This window comes from Plenodomus lingam (genome assembly GCF_022343315.1).
Source record: "Plenodomus lingam strain CAN1 chromosome Unknown contig_9, whole genome shotgun sequence".
NCBI lineage: Eukaryota > Fungi > Ascomycota > Dothideomycetes > Pleosporales > Leptosphaeriaceae > Plenodomus > Plenodomus lingam.
In genome coordinates, this window is record NW_027093973.1 from 853,710 (window position 1) to 870,917 (window position 17,208).

At 53.0% G+C, this 17,208-nt stretch overlaps 7 protein-coding genes across 7 annotated transcripts; all 7 read left to right on the forward strand.

Annotated features, from left to right (window-relative positions):
• Positions 1-701: 701 nt before the first annotated feature.
• On the forward strand, positions 702-1,486 carry IAQ61_010818 (uncharacterized protein; the record flags this gene model as incomplete). The annotated part of the gene is made up of 2 exons (XM_066098943.1): positions 702-769; positions 1,144-1,486. 2 exons carry the CDS (start codon positions 702-704, stop codon positions 1,484-1,486), a joined length of 411 nt encoding a protein of 136 aa, XP_065951101.1.
• Positions 1,487-2,356: 870 nt separating this feature from the next.
• IAQ61_010819 (uncharacterized protein) lies at positions 2,357-3,807 on the forward strand (the record flags this gene model as incomplete). Its single annotated transcript, XM_003834789.2, has 4 exons — positions 2,357-2,424; positions 2,483-2,877; positions 2,938-3,687; positions 3,788-3,807. 4 exons carry the CDS (start codon positions 2,357-2,359, stop codon positions 3,805-3,807), a joined length of 1,233 nt encoding a protein of 410 aa, XP_003834837.2.
• A 2,040-nt stretch (positions 3,808-5,847) lies between these two features.
• Positions 5,848-8,275, forward strand: IAQ61_010820 (uncharacterized protein). The gene is made up of 2 exons (XM_066098944.1): positions 5,848-7,217; positions 7,364-8,275. The coding sequence occupies exons 1-2, from the start codon at positions 7,107-7,109 to the stop codon at positions 8,027-8,029; spliced, it is 777 nt and encodes a 258-aa protein (XP_065951102.1). The 5' UTR covers positions 5,848-7,106; the 3' UTR covers positions 8,030-8,275.
• Positions 8,276-9,137: 862 nt separating this feature from the next.
• IAQ61_010821 (uncharacterized protein) lies at positions 9,138-11,106 on the forward strand (the record flags this gene model as incomplete). The annotated part of the gene is made up of 3 exons (XM_003834792.2): positions 9,138-9,386; positions 9,443-9,529; positions 9,577-11,106. 3 exons carry the CDS (start codon positions 9,138-9,140, stop codon positions 11,104-11,106), a joined length of 1,866 nt encoding a protein of 621 aa, XP_003834840.2.
• A 123-nt stretch (positions 11,107-11,229) lies between these two features.
• On the forward strand, positions 11,230-11,469 carry IAQ61_010822 (uncharacterized protein; the record flags this gene model as incomplete). Its single annotated transcript, XM_066098945.1, has 1 exon — positions 11,230-11,469. The coding sequence occupies one exon, from the start codon at positions 11,230-11,232 to the stop codon at positions 11,467-11,469; it is 240 nt and encodes a 79-aa protein (XP_065951103.1).
• Positions 11,470-11,694: 225 nt separating this feature from the next.
• IAQ61_010823 (uncharacterized protein) lies at positions 11,695-13,011 on the forward strand (the record flags this gene model as incomplete). The annotated part of the gene is made up of 1 exon (XM_003834793.2): positions 11,695-13,011. The coding sequence occupies one exon, from the start codon at positions 11,695-11,697 to the stop codon at positions 13,009-13,011; it is 1,317 nt and encodes a 438-aa protein (XP_003834841.2).
• Positions 13,012-14,425: 1,414 nt separating this feature from the next.
• On the forward strand, positions 14,426-16,601 carry IAQ61_010824 (uncharacterized protein; the record flags this gene model as incomplete). Its single annotated transcript, XM_003834795.2, has 4 exons — positions 14,426-14,943; positions 15,000-15,256; positions 15,313-15,851; positions 15,904-16,601. The coding sequence occupies 4 exons, from the start codon at positions 14,426-14,428 to the stop codon at positions 16,441-16,443; spliced, it is 1,854 nt and encodes a 617-aa protein (XP_003834843.1). The 3' UTR covers positions 16,444-16,601.
• Between the last annotated feature and the right edge of the window lie 607 nt (positions 16,602-17,208).

Consider the following 17,208-nt stretch of genomic DNA (forward strand, 5'->3'; position numbering starts at 1 on the left):
ACTCTACTTTCTCGCCCGTGTGTGTGTGTGTACATTCTGCTGCCACAGGCACAATCAACAGGTACATTGATTATGCCTTGCTTCACGAGAACCCCACCCAATCGATCCTCCCAACGTTCACAAATCCTCTCTGCAGCAGTCCACCACACCTTCACGTCCCGATTCCAATTGCCATCCATGCCTCAGCGTTGGCGTTCAGAGGCAAGACAACCTTGGCCGATGCAACAGTACCGGTACCACCTGTGCAGGATCGTGACTGTCTTCTCCCTCCTTCACTTTGATGCGGGGCCCAATGCCCCTCAACCTCTACCCCCACCTTCGCCTCAAGCTTTGCATGCCAACACCGCCGCTCTTGCGTAGACGGCGCATCACCTATGATTGTCCCATGACTTCTTACCCTTTCGCCCACACCTACAACATGACGAGACCAGCAACTCACTCTTGCCAAGCCATCTCACTTGACGCCTTTCTTTACCGACTCGCCTCACATGAGCAGGACGATGCATATCGAGTAAACCAGGCTCCACTTTCCTACCAGCATGGCTGCCTGAGGAAAAAAGACTCGGAGTGTCACACGATGGCGACGAGGGACAGATCTGCATGCACTGGATCTGGGGCTGGGGGGATGGGACACATATTGTGGGGTAGCGTAACCCGACAGCGCCCGTGGCAGACGGCTGCGTTCTAGCGCAGAAGGGTGCATGTCAAAGAGGGAGACGCTTGCCCAGCCCAGTGGCAATTCTCGTGAGGATGAGGTATGGGTTGGGTGGTACCTCACATCTCGAGGTGGCACGAAGCTCAGGCGGTGGACGGCGAGGACGAACGATGTCATCGCAAAGGACAGCCTGACCACCATGGTGCTGGGCATACAGGTCAGATGTCTGGCATTCTCCCTTCGCCCACCACCCTCCTTCTCACATTGCCCACCGCTTTTCATCATCATGCCCTGCCTCGGTCGTCTTCGTGCATCTGAATGGCATCTGAATGGCATCATACCCCGATCCCGTCTGCCGTCTTCCATCGCCTTGCCCACGTGAGCCTTGCTCATGGTGCGGGGACACAGCACTTGCTTCCCCAAACAGTTGGGATCATCGCATCGACAACACACGACTATGCACCCTCGACTCGTCGACTACCTACCAGGTATTTCCTGGATATGTACTTGCAGGTTGGCACCGTTGAGTGTCGCTACTACGCTGGACTGGCTGCAACCCAAGACGGCAGCCACATCAGCCACTCACATGGCAAGGCCGAAGTGCTCACGCGCTCCAAAACCTTGTCCATCTTCTGGAAGCTCTGCCTGGAAGAATGGGCGCGGATGTACACTTCACGTCAATCTCCTCACCCACTCGCCCTCTCCAAAAGCGGTATGTTGAGGAGCGCAAGCTTGAACCCAAAAGTAAATCAACAGTCCCAGACGCCTCCCTTGATATTCGAAACAAATACCGTGCGCTGGCGAATGAAAAAAAGCGCCCTTACTTTGTGACTTTGTGGCGTCCACGTTGGTCCAGAATACACACACCCGCCGCCCGTGTCGCGCCGTCTCCGCCCGAAACACTGGCAGCGGCTCAATGCACGCCCCGCCGATCCTCACATCATCGTATTAAACGGCGCGCCAATGAAAGCCTCGTACCTGGCCTTCGTCCCCAACTCCATGCTTGTACTGAACAGCACACCTCCATGCAACACGCTCAAATGACCTTGCCCACCAGCTCCACGCCCTAGACTATAGTTCCTCGGCTTAAGTTAGGCTCAAAGACAGGAAATAGGGAATGGGAGAGAGCAGAGATGACATGCTTTCGTGGCTTGCCTTATCCAGCTACCGTACCTACAGTACAGCTTGCTTTGCGCCGCTGCGTCACTGGTGGGTTCGCAACGCATCACGGACATGTAGGGACGTCAAACATGTTCCTCTGTGGTCTAGTTGGCTGCCTTGGGACGGCGATGCATCCAAGACAGCCATCTTGACCGCCTTCGGACACATGGCTAGTTGTCAACAGGGGGCAAGGTGTAGCTCGACTGCTGTGACATCAGAGATCAGCCTGGAACTTGTGCGTGGTTTAGCACTTTGCAGTCCAGTCAAGCTTGACTGACTAGGTCTGGGAGGCAAACTTAGTTCACTGGTCTACGGGACTGGTGTGGGTCTTGAGTGAGTTACGTAGGGATGAATATGGTTCTTGGGCGTTGATGTAACTCTTAAATAGATGGTTTGATCCCCGGATCTGGAAAGCCAATTACAAGTGGAATGTTCAAAGAGTCCCAATCATTTTCTTTGAACTGAGAATTGCACTACTCGTACATATATAGCCCGGAATACGCCTACTGCAAACGACCGAGGGCAGAGAATATTGTCAATATGGTTGGACACTGGACTATAACTGCTGCTGTTGGCATACTTGCTAGCATTGCCAATGCATCGCCTTTGTACGTCTACTCAGATATTCACCCACACATAGGCAACCAAGTGCTAACATACCCATAGAGATCACATCAATCTCAAGCGCGCCCCGAGATTTGATTTCGACGGGCAAAAAGTGCGGGGTGTGAACACAGGCGGTTGGTTCGTCCTCGAGCCCTGGATCACGCCCTCCATCTTCGAGGGTAATAATGCAGTCGACGAATACACATTCTGCCAGCAGCTGGGCGCTGATGCAGCGAGATCGCGGCTTCAGGCCCATTGGAACAGTTGGATCACACAGGACGACTTCAACCAGATGGCTGCGGCGGGACTCAACTTTGTGAGAATCCCGATTGGCTACTGGAGTGTGATTCCGAGGGAAGGTGATCCGTATGTAACGGGTGCGTATGATAAGTTGGCAGATGCGCTGGATTGGGCGTCGGCTGCGGGGCTCAAGGTCATGATCGATCTTCATACTGGTGAGTTATATTATCACTCGAGTGGGAAGTGAAGGAGAGAGAACTGACAAGTCGTCACAGCACCCGAATCCCAGAATGGCTTCGACAACTCTGGAAAATACGGAAACGTAGGCTGGACCCAAGGCGACTCCGTCCAACACACCATCCGCGTCCTCAACAAGATCCGCGATGACCACGCCAACCACCCTGCCGTAGCCTCGATCGAACTCCTCAACGAACCCCTTGGCCCCAACCTCGACATGAACGTCGTCCGCCAATTCTACATGGACGGCTGGGGCAACCTGCGCGACTCCAACGTCGCCGTCGCCTTCCACGACGCCTTCCAGGGCGTCACCAGCTGGAACAACTGGGGCGCGGGCATGTGGCACCTCCTCCTCGACACCCACCACTACGAAATCTTCGACAACAACGCCGTCCGCATGAGCATCGACGACCACGTCCGCACCGCCTGCGACTTTGGCAACCAAATGGCATCCACCGGTAAATGGACCATTGCCGGCGAGTGGACGGGCGGCATCACAGACTGCGCAAAGTGGCTCAACGGCAAGAACAAGGGCGCCCGCTACGACGGCACGTACAACGGCGCCGCCTGGACTGGTGATTGTACGGGCAAGTCGACCGGCACGGTTGCGGGCTTGTCCGAGGCCGATAAGACGAATGTCGGACGCTTCATCGAGGCTCAGTTGGATGCGTATGAGAAGGCGAGCGGGTGGATCTTTTGGACGTGGAAGACGGAGGGGGCGCCCGAGTGGGATATGCAGGCCCTGCTTGCGGCGGGGATTTTCCCGCAGCCGTTGACGGCGAGGAAGTGTGAGTTTTTCTTCTTCTTCTTCTTCTTCTTCTTCTTCTTCTTCTTCTTCTTCTCATCCTTGGATGTGGATGATTGTGACAATACTGACGTATTCTGTAGACCCGGGACAGTGCGGTTAGACAGGAAGAAAGGAAAGAAAAACGTGCTGGTTTTGAGCGCAGGATGGGATCAATCTTTTCGTCTCCATTTTCTCCCGCTTTTACTGCGAACGCGACGCCATCCTACTACGCCCATCGCCATCTCAATCGCCATCTTTATCCCACGCATCGCATCGCATCGCGCATACAGCATACCCCATCCCCACCGAACAGACGCCCCTCTCCTGTAACGACGTTGACGAATCTCCTTGCCTATCATTCTATTTATGCGGCTTTTCAGGTTTAGCTTGGTTCAGTTCGCTACGCTTCTCTTCTCATTCTCCTCGCTCCTCTTCATTTGAAAAGATACCCTGGTTTGATGACGGTTTCACTCGCTCTGGGGAATGGTTTTGGGTTTACACACTGGAAAGATACACGCACGGGCGGGAAGGTATACATACATGTACACATGCGCTCGTACACGCGCGCATGTATATAGTTTGGCGTACTCCATGTGCTGTTGTACTGTACATACATATATCCATCACATATACAATCACGCTCGTCATACACACCCTCCCTCTCCCTCGCTCAAACACAACCGTCATGCAACATCTACCCCCACAACACCCCTATCCCATCCACCCAATTCCCCGATATTACCTCCACCCGCCCACTTACCCAGCACGCCGCATCCATCCCGCCAAGCCGTCAGCCGCACGGATGCGTCCATGACGTGGAATGTGGAATATGTGCTGCGTGCTGCAACTATGGGATTGTGGGACCGTGTACAGTAGGTAGGGGATATACTGTACTGTCCCGGTGAGTTGATTTGTGGAGCTGTCAGATCGGGTGGGGGATTTGGGTTGATGTTGTGGTAGAGCTGGAGTTGGGGCGAAGAGTAGGGGAATTTTGGGGGGGTTGCGATGGCGCTGGGGGAGGGATTTTGTGTGTTTGGAATTAGGTGTGTTCGAGTTGTAGTGACTAGGTTTTTGCGATGCCAGTGCAGTGCCAGTTAGATGATGGTTTGCAACTATAAGCGTAACCGTATACCTACCCATCTCCACCTACGTTCATCACAACGGTACCTACATACACGACAAGCCGAAATACCACCGCGCGAAACATCTCACTCATGCTTGTCTCACAGCGATCCTCTATATACATATACATATACAGTACATAGTACCCAGCACATCACATCACACACATGCTACAAACGACCCGGCAAACCACCATGACGCGTCCACCACCTCTGCTTCACCACCCCCTTCCCAGCACACACGCATACAGCAATGACTATCTACATGCCCTGAAAAATGGTCTTCGGTAATGAACCGGCACTTTTCTCGTGCCTGCCAGATCTGGGACTGGGAGTCGTACAGACATGTGCAGTGAGGTCGGCATGCTGGGATGAGGGATTCGGTGCGTACCGTGTACTGTAGTGTAGTCTGGACGTCTGTACAGTATACAGTCGGGTACCCCAACCCAAGTAACATGCCTCAGCTCCAACCATGAAAAATCGTCAGCCTCGTCATCAGACTCGTCACAGCAGCGGTACGGTAGATTTTCCAGACTTGCGTCAGCGTCATCACGGTAGTTGCACTAGAGTCATTACAGTTGGGAGGTTAGGCTGGACTTGGTAATGGGCGCGTGGCATGCACAGGGCCAAAGCGTGGTTTCAACTCTCGGTTCAATTATTTTTTTCTTCGTTCTGGCAGGTGGGTAGGGGGGGAGGGAGTTCGGTGTGACGGTACCGGTGGGTGAGATGGGTGTCGCAGAGTTGGGCCGGATGCGGCCGTGGACAAGGGGGTGGGGGCTGTTTGCGGTGGTGGGTGGGAGGTCATGGAGATATGAGGGTGGCTTGTTTTTGTTGGGAGGTGAAGAAGGTGGAGGGGAGGGCGTTGGGGATTGAGTTTGTGGGTGTGGGTGTGGTTGTGGTGTTGGTCTAGGATGGTGGCTATCACGGGAGGGGAGATGATGGCTGAGTAGAGAGTAGGGCACGTGATGGGGCCGGGGCTTGGTGCGATCAAAGGGTCTGTGTACACACTGCTGCCATCTTCGCTCTAGATGCCGGCTACAGTCTACCAACTTGGGTACCAACCCTACCTACTCTGGTGCTGTGAAATTTCGCTCTCCTTTCCTGTTCCCTCGATGCTTGCTGCTGCCTGTTGATTGCTGCACTGCACTGCATTTGCAGATTGCACACGCGCCTCAAGGCCCCACGTCCAGTCAGAAACAGCAAGGGGAGAGGCCAGCATGTGTGGGCCTGAAGAAGACGCCTCAAACAACCCGACCTGAACTACCCAGAAACTAACCGCAGTAGCATGTGCGCAAATCCAGTCGATCCCCTTATCCGCCGTTACGAGGGGAGATCTGGAGAAAACACACGTGAAGGAGCTTGCCGTACGGGCGCAAGAGCGTTGCTTCATCGGTATGTCGTGATGGGTCGCATCGGTGCGCCTCCAAGCTCGTTGCAACTAAGCTCTATCCTTTTGACTTCCTTTTCGTCTTCGCATGTCTCTGGCGCCTTGTTTATTTCCTCTGCACAGGGCGCACATCACAGGCGATTCATGGCAGGCCCGTTGAGGGGACCGCAATTCCGAATGCCACGATGGACCTCATGATCGCATTTCGCCGGCTTACTTGGACGATTGGCGTTTCCAGACCCTCAGGCGTCCTTTGCCCGACGGCTCGTAATTTCCAGAAATAGGCAGTGCACTTTGAGGCCTACCGTCAGAATCACCCTCTTGCTGCCAAGTACCTACCTAGTACCTACTGAGGCTTGCAGACAAGCAAGCCCCTTGGCCGCTTGGGAACACGAACTGGCTCAACTGTGGTAAAATGGGCAGGCAGACTGTTCATTCGCCAGAGCAGTGTAGGCGAGGCCAATAATGTTAATATGGTATAGCGGACTAGGCTCGCCCTCATTTTGCGGCCTTACTCCAAACTTCAAAGGCGCATGGGGGTTTCGGTGGTGCTAACGCAGGAACAGGGTTGCGACGGCGCGAGAGAGAGGGGGAGATTGGCCGTGCCGCATACGCTTGGCCATTGCATCCAGCTTGGGCTGTTGACTGTGACCGGAAATCAATATAATCTAGACGCAGCGCGTTACATTCCTCGCTTCTTTTGCTTCCCTCCCCGCCAACCTGCACCGCCTGCTTTCCACTCAGCATACCCGCAGACAACGAAGACCCTTGGTTCTTCAGCCCTTCCTTACGAAAACAGTCATTCTTTCAAAGAGCCTAGTACTCTCTCTCCGTACGAATCTACTTATAATCCACGCCTAGTCGTCGCGATAATCTAATACTCTCGTCGGAAAACACTCCAGAAACGTCAAAATGTTCGCAAAGGCTTCTGTCGTCACCTTCTTCGCCAGCCTTGCTGCTGCGCAGCTCCACGCCCCAGTTGGCCAGCCTTCTGGCAATGCCATCACTCGTCCTTTGAACGAGGTAAGTGCCAATTTGCCCTGCGCCGACTTGCGCTGTGCTCTGTTGCGCAACATTTCCTCCATGTTGTGTTCAATCGCGCTGTCGCATAGCACCCCAAACCATCCCCTACAACAGCACAAACAAATAAACACTAACCCCACCCCCAGATCGTCCCCGCCTGCAAGCCCTTCACCATCACATGGAATCCCAGCACCCCCAACACCGTCTCGGTGCTCCTCCTCAAGGGCCCCGCCACCAACGTCGTCAAGCACGGCCCCTCGCTCGCTGAGGGCATCGCTAACAGCGGTAGCCTCGCCTGGACCCCATCCTCCGACCTCGAGGCCACCACTGGCCCCAACGGCTACGGCATCCAGATCATCGACGATGTCACCGGCCAATACCAATACAGCACCCAATTCGGCATCTCCAAGGACGGCTGCGCCGCCGTCTCCAGCGCACCAGCCGCTTCCCCAAGCCCTACCCCCAGCCCGGACATGGGCAGCGGCTACCCAACTGGCACTGCCACCCCCGTTGTCTCTTCCTCTTCCTCTGCTGCTGGTGGCTACGGCGAGCAACCCCCGGCTTCGCACGCCTCTGTCGTTTCCAGCCAGGCCCCCGTCCAGAGCCCCCAGCCCCCTTACCCCACTCCCGTCATCGTCACCTCAGTTGGCCCCAACGGCACTGTTGTCCCTCCCACCGGCGGCATGCCCATTCGCCCTACCAGTTCTGGAAACAGCACTGCGTCTCTTCCCGAGCACACTGGTGCGGCCGCTGCTCTTCAGGCTGGTTTGAGCTTTGTCGGTGCTGCGGCTGTTGCGGCGTTGATGTTGTAGGCTTGATGAGGTTGTTGTCGTTTTGTCGATGATGGGTTGGTGTGGGGAAGGTGGTGTTATTGTGTATATGTATGTACATTGCATTCTAGGTTGATAGTTTGTAATGAATTGGCGAGTTTGAGGCTTTTGCTTTTGTGTTTGTGTGCGTGTTCGTATTGTATACCAGTATTTTAAATCCTATCGTCGCGGCTTTTTATATATCCATGTCATCGCTTTGCGTTTAAGAAGTGTGAGTCTTTATCCATGTGCGCTTTTGTTCTCCCTATGAAATCTACCCGTATAATCACCTGGGCCTGCTTATTCTTCCCTCTCTCATCTCGCTGTCTTTTACACTTCCCTTCTCTACCTCTCCATCCTTCTCCCAGCACAATCGAGCTATATCAAATCCCCCCAATCTCATATCCACCCGCCGTCCCCCATGTGTTCTCCGAACTAATATTGTCGGTGTGTTTGGGTGTGTATTGCATGTATACTAGGCCAGAAATTGAGGGATGGGGTGTGCAGGGGATGGGTGAGGATAATTGGAAACCGGTCTTCTATGGTCATGTCTGCCATTTATATATCTCGGGTATATGAAAATTTTGTAAATCTCTTTGTTTTGCTCGTAGTCCCAGTGGTGAAACTTTCTCACTCTATTCAAACAGGATGCAAGTCCCATCGCATTTCACTACCCGGCTACTTTACTTAGGGTGAGTAAAACTTGTTGACGCATTACCCTCTGCGGATATGGGAGTATACCATAGTCATGGCTGCTACAATCGCTGGATATTTGGCAGCTGCTTTGCCCGTTTGCCGACATTGTAGGTGGCATGCGGTATGGGGCCATAGCTCATATATATGATACTCTTGCAAACGATGTGACTGATGTGCTGAAGAACGATGGGTATTGGTAAATTGAGGTAGTCACAGGTCATGTGCAAACGGCGCTCCTTCCTAGATTCACGCTTGGCGTGTGGCTTGTTGCTGATGGATGTTTTGCTCTACTTGTGATGGAATCCTTAGCATCCTGATTCTCTTTTGCAAAGTGTTACCATCTTTCTTTTCAACACTGCCCCGACCTTCATATATACATTTTAGCCTACTGTATTGACTAATATTACACTTTAATATGAGCCGCCGACAACATAACTCCCGCAGTGAGGACGGTTCACTGTGCACCGACGAGAGCAACAACACCGCTCCTGCATCCACAAAAAGGATTACGCCAGCTCCGGCTCGGAAACGACCCGTCTTGCCTTGCACTACCACCTCCACTGGCTCACCCATCGAAGGGACTCCAAGCCGTTCTTCTCGCTTTGCAGGTTCACCGGCTCAACTGCACGGATATTCTCGCGCTCACGGCGCAGGATACGATCCTGTATGTGGCATCAAGTCCAGTCCTGAAGAGCTCTATTTGGTCTCTAACTCTTCAAGTCCGAGAGAAATCTGGATTTTTCGTATTCTGGATCACCTCCAAACAGCCACACCGGGAGCTTGGGAAATAGCAGTGTGACTAGGGATGTAAGTAATTCACAAAATACCCTACGATCTAGCTAATGTTGTGACAGGGCGACCAACATGGTCGTCGTCCCAGCAGCTCGCGAACCCAATACTCGTACAGTCACAGTGCGCCCAACACATACAATCGAGGTTTGCCTGGCAACAAGATGGATCTAGTTCGCCAACGTGCGGGCTATTCACAGAATGCATCAAACCTGACGGGTGCATCCTTCAATTCAGAATCGGTATTGCCAAACATGCTCGTACAGTCGGGAGGGCTCCATGCTATGCACTTATCGCAAGCAAATACAGGACAAGTCTCAGGAAATCAAGCTTCCACGAATATCACACGAGGGTTCCCGCATGTCCTGCAGCCATCGCAAAGTCTTCCAGCTCAAGAAACACCGCGAGGATACCAGCCAATCGGCCCTCGACCAGTTTCTTCTGGCCATAACGCACTGCCTATGTTATCCAGTGCTCTCGACCAGCTCCATTTCAAGTCCAAAGATCAGGCGCAGGAATACCTGAATCGTCCAATCCACTACATCATCCCAGGCCTATGGGCCGTGCCGCAGACAGATGCGGCCATGGCTCTCTACGTTGAAAAGTTGGTCAAGGCAATTGCCAATATCGAAGACATATGGGATGGAGAAGAATGTCCCTGGTCGCTGCTCAAGTTCCAGCCGGGCGGCGAATGCACAAATCCGATATACGTCGAGTCTATCGCCTGGGCCCTGGTCAGCGACACCATGAAGATCCATCGGGACGGCATTATTGGTCCCCAATTTAGTCACGCATCTCACTTCAAGGTGGAGGATACGACAGATCTGGAAGTCACCTTCCCGCAGCGTATCGATCTCCTCGCGAAGCTGCTATACCACAGCAAGATGGCTGCTTCTGAGGTCATGATTCGTCAATACGTTGACAAGTATATTGCTATGCCGTTTGCGCACTTGATGCAGTTCCCTCAATTCGTAAACATTTGGACGGCGATTCCTGAAAATGAGCGGATTCGTAGACATGAGATTCTGCCATATCCTCGTTACTCGAGGCACTTCACTATGGCAGAGGGCATGCGATTGTTAGCGGATTATCAGGAGAAGCAACGCCTTTTCCCGCCAACAAGCTCGCAGAACCCAGGATCTGACAACTCAGGCGATCCATCGTCTTCTGATGGTCTGGGGCAGCCAGCAAACTCGCCGCCAAACGATCCAGATACACGCACTGCGAGCAATTTCGGTGGACCATTGGACCGTGGATCCCCGGATATGGGGTTTCTTGCCATTCAGCCCTCTGATATTTTTTCTTCGCCCTGGGGAACAGACGCAGAGCGACTCTTTGGTTTCGAAGGCATGGGGTCCTTCTCTAGGGCACCTGGGTCAGCACCTGACGGCGGAGTAATTCAGTCTTCGGTTGGAGAGAGGTACGCCGGGGGCACTGTGCAGAGAAGCAATGAGATTGCTTTTGGTATTGCTGGTGCTGCTCTGCCTGGTTACCGTCATATTGCAGCGAAGAGTGACAGTGGTGCACAGCAAGAAGTCTCGAGCGAGGTAGGGTCGGCTAATGTCGCTGAGATGGACCACTTAAGAACCAACTAGCGCCTTAGGGTGAGCTAATAGAGGGAAGGTGGGAGGCGGGAGTCAGGGCGGACGCTGTAATGGTGAAATGCGAGAGTAAAAGACCAGAAGGCGATATACAATGAGCTCGGGCGTCCTCAACGCATGGGAGATTCCAGAATCAATCAGACAGAAGGATGGTGCTCCGAATGGAATAGTGCCGACTGGCATCTTCAAGTCTACTCTGGTGTCTTGGGTGAAATCCAAATCAGGCGTTCCCGAGCGTCGTTGAAGTCTATCAGTGCCCATGTGCACGATGCGAATAGTGAAAGATCATTCCACGACCTCAACCCTCTTCAATACGATGATAGCCGCCCTTCATCTATCGCTGTTACAGCTTATTAGACTAGAATATGATCAAGTGACGTTGGGATAAGAAAGTGGAGATGACGTCAAGCTCACGGTGAAAGTGGAAGGCACGCCCCAGGGCAACAGGCAACATTCACCGCGTTTGCCTCTCAAAATTCTCTTCCCAAACTCACTTTATCTTCTGAGCGTAGATTTGATCGACCTCAACTTCTGGCAGTGAGACCTCAACGCAATCCTGAACAGTAGTTGACATCCACGATCATGTCGCACCAGTCGTACTGGACGACAGCGCCACCTCGCTCGCCGTATGAAATCTACCAGCATGGAAACATGCTGAGAGAAGGCGCGTTCACCAGTCCAGCTTCCCATATTTGGCCCTACAGACCACTCCCCTCATACGGATTGGCGCGCGGCATGGCGCCTCCCGTTCCCAATATGCTACCTCTTGCAGCTACGACGCAGAGCCCATGGTCTGGCCTGGCATCCTATCCACCCAGCAGATTACCGTATGCGGATCAGTTTAGCCCAATACTCCCTCACTTTGGTCTTCGAACAGCGCCCTCTCAGATGAATGACACCATGGCAGATGTTATCTCGCCAAGGACTAGAGCTTTTCCGACTAGGGTGGCACCATGGAATGGCACATTTCAAAGCCCAATCGAACCATTCACCGTCCAGGCTGAAGTTGATACTGGGCAGAGGCAGAGTCGGCTCCCACTTGACAGCACCGCGAGGAAGGCACCGCGGAAGGCTTGTGCTATACCTACAAGCGATCCCCCCGACCCGAAAAACCCTCCACCGCGGAGACTCCAAGCCAAAGAGATCTCAGGACGCGTCGCAAAGCCAAAGAGTAGACGCAAGAAGGAGAAATCACTGGCTACGACATCTCGCTCCAAGCTGCCCAACCGTGCGACATCGAAAAGGGCTAGGAAACCAGCACGGTCTAAACAAAATAATGCTACAACAAGCAGTGGCGTGATGCTAGAAGAAGATGACGAAGATAGTGATGTACGCACCCTCACTGTGCGATCCAGACAGCCAATCCAAGCGGAAGATGAGCCTACAAATTCAATACAGCCGACCATTGAAAGGGAAGATGTCATCCGCGAAGCTCAGTGGCGCTCTCAGACTCCCCCGGCCCCGGAGCCACAGCCTATCGAGCTGACATCCACCGTGCCATCTTTGAACCACCAACCGCGAGGGCCTCTTCCACGATGCAAGTGCGACGTTCCTGAGGCTTTACAGGGAGTTCAAAAGGCCATGGGCCCGGACAACTGGAATGAGTACTTGGTATTGCTGGAGAAGTTGTGGATGGGGGAAATCCATGGTGAAGATTTTGCTGTCGCGAGCAGGGCACTGTTTAGGATCTTTGACGACAAATTGAGGATGAGAATAAATAGTCTTGTCATGCGAGATATGATCAAGCCAGGACTGGAGAAGTATATGGCGGAGACGGCGAGGGCAGAGGCAGACAAGACGAACGGTATGGCAGATAAGACAATGGGCAAGGATGAGGCAGACAAAGTGCGAGAGCAGAGTACTGGAAAGGAAAAGGACGATGGAGTAGTAGATTGCTGAAAATGGCTGCATACGAAGAGGACGATGACGGGTGGAATATGTGGATCTTAGATGGCTTTGGCACATCAGTGCAAGGAAAGCCTGTGTTTCCTCATGATGAACCTCGACACACGCTCGAATTTTACCTGCCGTTACTGTAGGTGAGCTCTCTCTGCCGCCAGTACTTAACATAGTTCCTAGCTAGGTAGTGTTGTGTCAACAGGACGACAAGAATTGGGCAATGTGCAGAATATATCCAAGAAGAAAAGAGGCACCTGCAAGTGGAATGAGGGAGTTGTGATTGCAAAGAGTCCTCGGAGGTGGTCCACGGTGTCGGAGATTGACAACACGACTATAGTGGATCTTGTGGAGAAAGGAACACGGGATGGGGACTTGTTCGATGGTGGGGAGGATTCGCTAACAGTCAGACGTTGTATAGTAGTAATCTCAGCTCACTCAGCTCCCCAGCTCCCCTACATGCTGTACAAACACCCAACATTTCGGACCGAAAGAATGCGCATCGAAATCGTCGAATCAAGTAAACTTTTCCGATCGGATGAAGTTCGGTCAATTGCCAGCTGCATCAATGGAAGAATTGTTCCCCAGCCCGCGCCTCTGTGATTCGACCGCTTGGCGCGCACCCTGCCAAAAGGCCTCCGTTGCTACAAGCATATCAAGGTTCGCCGAGCACGTGAAAAGCGTTGCAGATGTTGGGACTAACTCGGTATAGGAAAGATGACCTCATTGCTTCTGCGTGCATTCTTGGCTCTTCACCATCATCACTCAATCAAAATCATCCCCCTTGGGCAACCCCCCGGAGCTTCTATGGGGTGTTCGCTACGTCGGTAATGTTCACAAGCCATGCCTTTACGGAACATGGACCACCACATCGCCTAAACAAAACGCTGAGTCCAGGGGACTTCGGCGGTGAAAGACGACGACATGCCCGTGCCGCAAATGACCGCTGATGATTTCTGGTGGTGTGGAGACTACGGGGGAAGTCTTGGAATTACGCTGGCCAAGAGTTGAGATGGTAGGCAGGGCTTCACCTGCGAGCGGGCAAGCTTGTCCATCTCTCCGCATCGAGAACTCCGTGTGGAGAAAAGTGGGTACGTTCACCACCGGTGTATGCTTCAGCCAATCAACTCCCTGCATTGCGGGTGGGGAGAAGCCAGCCCCCGGATCCCAATTGCAACCTCAAACGCTCAAGTCAACCCAGGTGCAACGTGATTGACAGGGTCGCCCGCCATGGAGCCTCTTGCGTGCCCTGTAGAGGTTGGTATACAGACCCACCTTCAGGCCGCCAGCTCCCCACGATAAACAGGCTGCGTTTCCCCCCATACTTCTCAAAGTCGGTCCCCCATCGAGTTCCACTTAGCCGACGTTGCGTTCCACACATTGCCCTTGACAAGCTTGAACAAGAACTGTTGTCAACATGGAGGCCAAGGATATTGACAATGCGGAGTCTCCGCACAACGAGAAGAGTGAAAACGTAGTCGACTCGTCAGCGGATGACATTCCTGGTCGTCGCGAATCGGTCTCTGTTGCCGGAAATATTGTCCACAACCCTCTTGCGCGCTTATCCAAGCAAGCAGTCGTCGCCGATGCGCGCTCTTTTGCTGAATCCAATGGCTTGGAAGCAGAAGCAGCACTCTTCGAACGTGCTGCTCTTGTGGCGCGTGACCCCACTGGATTTGAGAATCTTACAGAACTCGAGGATGATGAGCGTGCTGCGCTGATCTACGAGAGAGAACACAAGTGGCATGGATCGAAAATGCTCTGGTACTCAATTGGCTTGTGTGCCGTTGGAGCTGCGACACAGGGTTGGGATCAGACTGGCTCCAACGGCGCCAACTTGTCGTTCCCCGAGGAATTTGGTATTGCACATGGTGCGAAGAATGAGTGGATCGTTGGCTTGATCAACTCTATTATTTTCTTGACTGCTGGCCTCATGTAAGCACGATATCTGCGGCATGTGTACATCTCAGACGCTAATTGCAAGCATATAGTGGCGCCTTCATTGTTGACCCTCTCAACCACTACCTTGGCCGACGAGGCGAGATCTTTGTCACCGCCCTCTGTCTTACAGCCACCCCTATTGGATCTGGATTCGCCAAATCATGGCAAGGGCTCTTTGCTGCACGGTTTGTCATGGGCATCGGAATTGGAGCGAAGAACGCCACGGTGCCCATCTATTCTGCTGAAATGGCGCCTGCTCGTGTTCGAGGGGCTCTGGTCATGTTCTGGCAACTCTGGGTCGTCATTGGTAAGCTAGAATTTCCATATAGGCCTTTGAGCAAATAGCTAACGAGGTACTTGTAGGAATTTTCCTGGGTTTCACTGCCAACGTCATTGTCAAGGACACCGGTGATATAGCATGGCGTCTCCAGCTTGGTTCTGCTTTCATCCCCTCCTTCATCCTTGGAGTTGGCATCTATTTCTGCCCCGAATCCCCTCGATGGCTCATGAAACACGGCAAGATCGCGCAGGGCTTCAGATCTATGTCTGCTCTTCGCGCCCACCCTATCATTGGCGCACGAGACTACTACTATTCATACGTCATCTACCAGGAGGAGCTCAAGGTCGCCCGTGGTGCTGGATACTTCACCCGTCTGTGGGACTGCTTCCGCGTTCCCAGGATCAGGCGTGCGAATTACGGAGCTTCCACCGTTATGTTGGCGCAGCAAATGTGCGGTATCAACATCATCTCCTTCTACAGCTCTACTATTTTCCGCAACGTCGGATATACTGCTGAACAAGCCCTCTACGCATCGCTTGGATACGGTGCTATTCAAGTCGTTTTTACGATCCCGACCCTGTTCCTTATTGACACCAAGGGCCGTCGTACGCTTTGTTTGATCGTAAGCTGCACGTTTCCCTTATTTCCTCTTGCATGAAACTAACAAATCACAGACATTCCCATTGATGTGTCTATTCCTCCTTGCAGCTGGTCTTTCTCTCCTCAACAACGAAGGCTCACGCGGTGCTCAAATCGGCCCGGTCGTTCTCTTCGTCTATCTTTTCACCATCATGTACTCACTCGGCGAAGGCCCCGTTGCCTTCCAATACTCTGCGGAAGTTTTCCCAACCATTCAGCGTGAGCAGGGTATGGCCTGGGCCGTCTGCATCAACAACACCTTCGCTGGTATCCTCTCCCTCACCTTTCCTCGTATGAACACAGTCATGACCCCCACCGGAGCCTTCGGCTTCTATGCGGGTCTCAACTTGATTGCGTGGGGCATGATTTTCTGCTTTGTGAGAGAGACCAAGCAGCTTACGCTCGAGGAGCTGGACCAGGTGTTCAGTGTGCCGACGAAGACGTATCTCAGATACGAGACGAAGGTTTGGCTGCCGTATTTCATCAAGAGACATGTGCTCAGGAAGAAGATTGCGAAGCCGGATCTCCTGGAGAAACACAACCGCGATCGCGGTATCGACCAGGTTGTTATTTGAAGAGTCATGTACGATATGAGCGTAATGGGAAAGTGGTAATAATTTTACGATCGTTACTTGGTGAAGGAGGGATGAATTATGGGTGGTGTGGAAATGATAGGTTGCTTATACCCCCTCGTGCGCGATTGGCCAGCCCACGGGTAGAGCGCACGGTTGTTATGAATGAATCTTTTGATAAGAATGCTTGCTCCAAAACTGATGCTTGAATCTCCTCCGTATCCTTTCCCCTCTGCAACGTGATCCCAGTACTCTCCTTTCAAAGATCACACCAACAACCACATCTGCACGGACTGATCTTATTGCTCTTTGTGGGTCGCAGGCTAGCTAACACATGCTAATCGAGCTCCCCTCCCTAAACCCACCCCGATCCAGGCCCACGGTGCCCCCTCCCCCCACCAAACACCCGTTATGTCGTACAACCTCCGGCCAACATTCGACCAATCAAGCCCCCAACAAGTCAGGCGAAAGCATTCGCGCTTGTAGATCGCCATAGTTCTAACCAGGGCCGTGTGGGACGGACATGCGAAGCGGAGGGCCCGTTCCGCAACGACGGTCCTTGACTGGGTACCACATGATTAGTCGAGAAGTACTGCACTACAGTTTTGCTAAAGCATGACGTGGTCTTGCGTGACAAGTGGTGGCTGTTATTCGACTGATTGGGCTTGTTGAATTGATGGGAGGTTCAGTGGGTGGGGTGGGGTGGGTGGTTTTGGCAGGTGAGGAAGGGTGATGGATGAGGGGATGTGAGGACGATTGATGGGTTGG

Excerpts from the sequence above, each read along its gene's own strand:
- IAQ61_010820 (XM_066098944.1), top strand. The coding sequence starts at position 7,107 with ATGTTCGCAAAGGCTTCTGTCGTCACCTTCTTCGCCAGCCTTGCTGCT. Across the intron at positions 7,218-7,363 it reads TCACTCGTCCTTTGAACGAG|ATCGTCCCCGCCTGCAAGCC; the intron begins GTAAGTGCCAAT and ends CCCCACCCCCAG.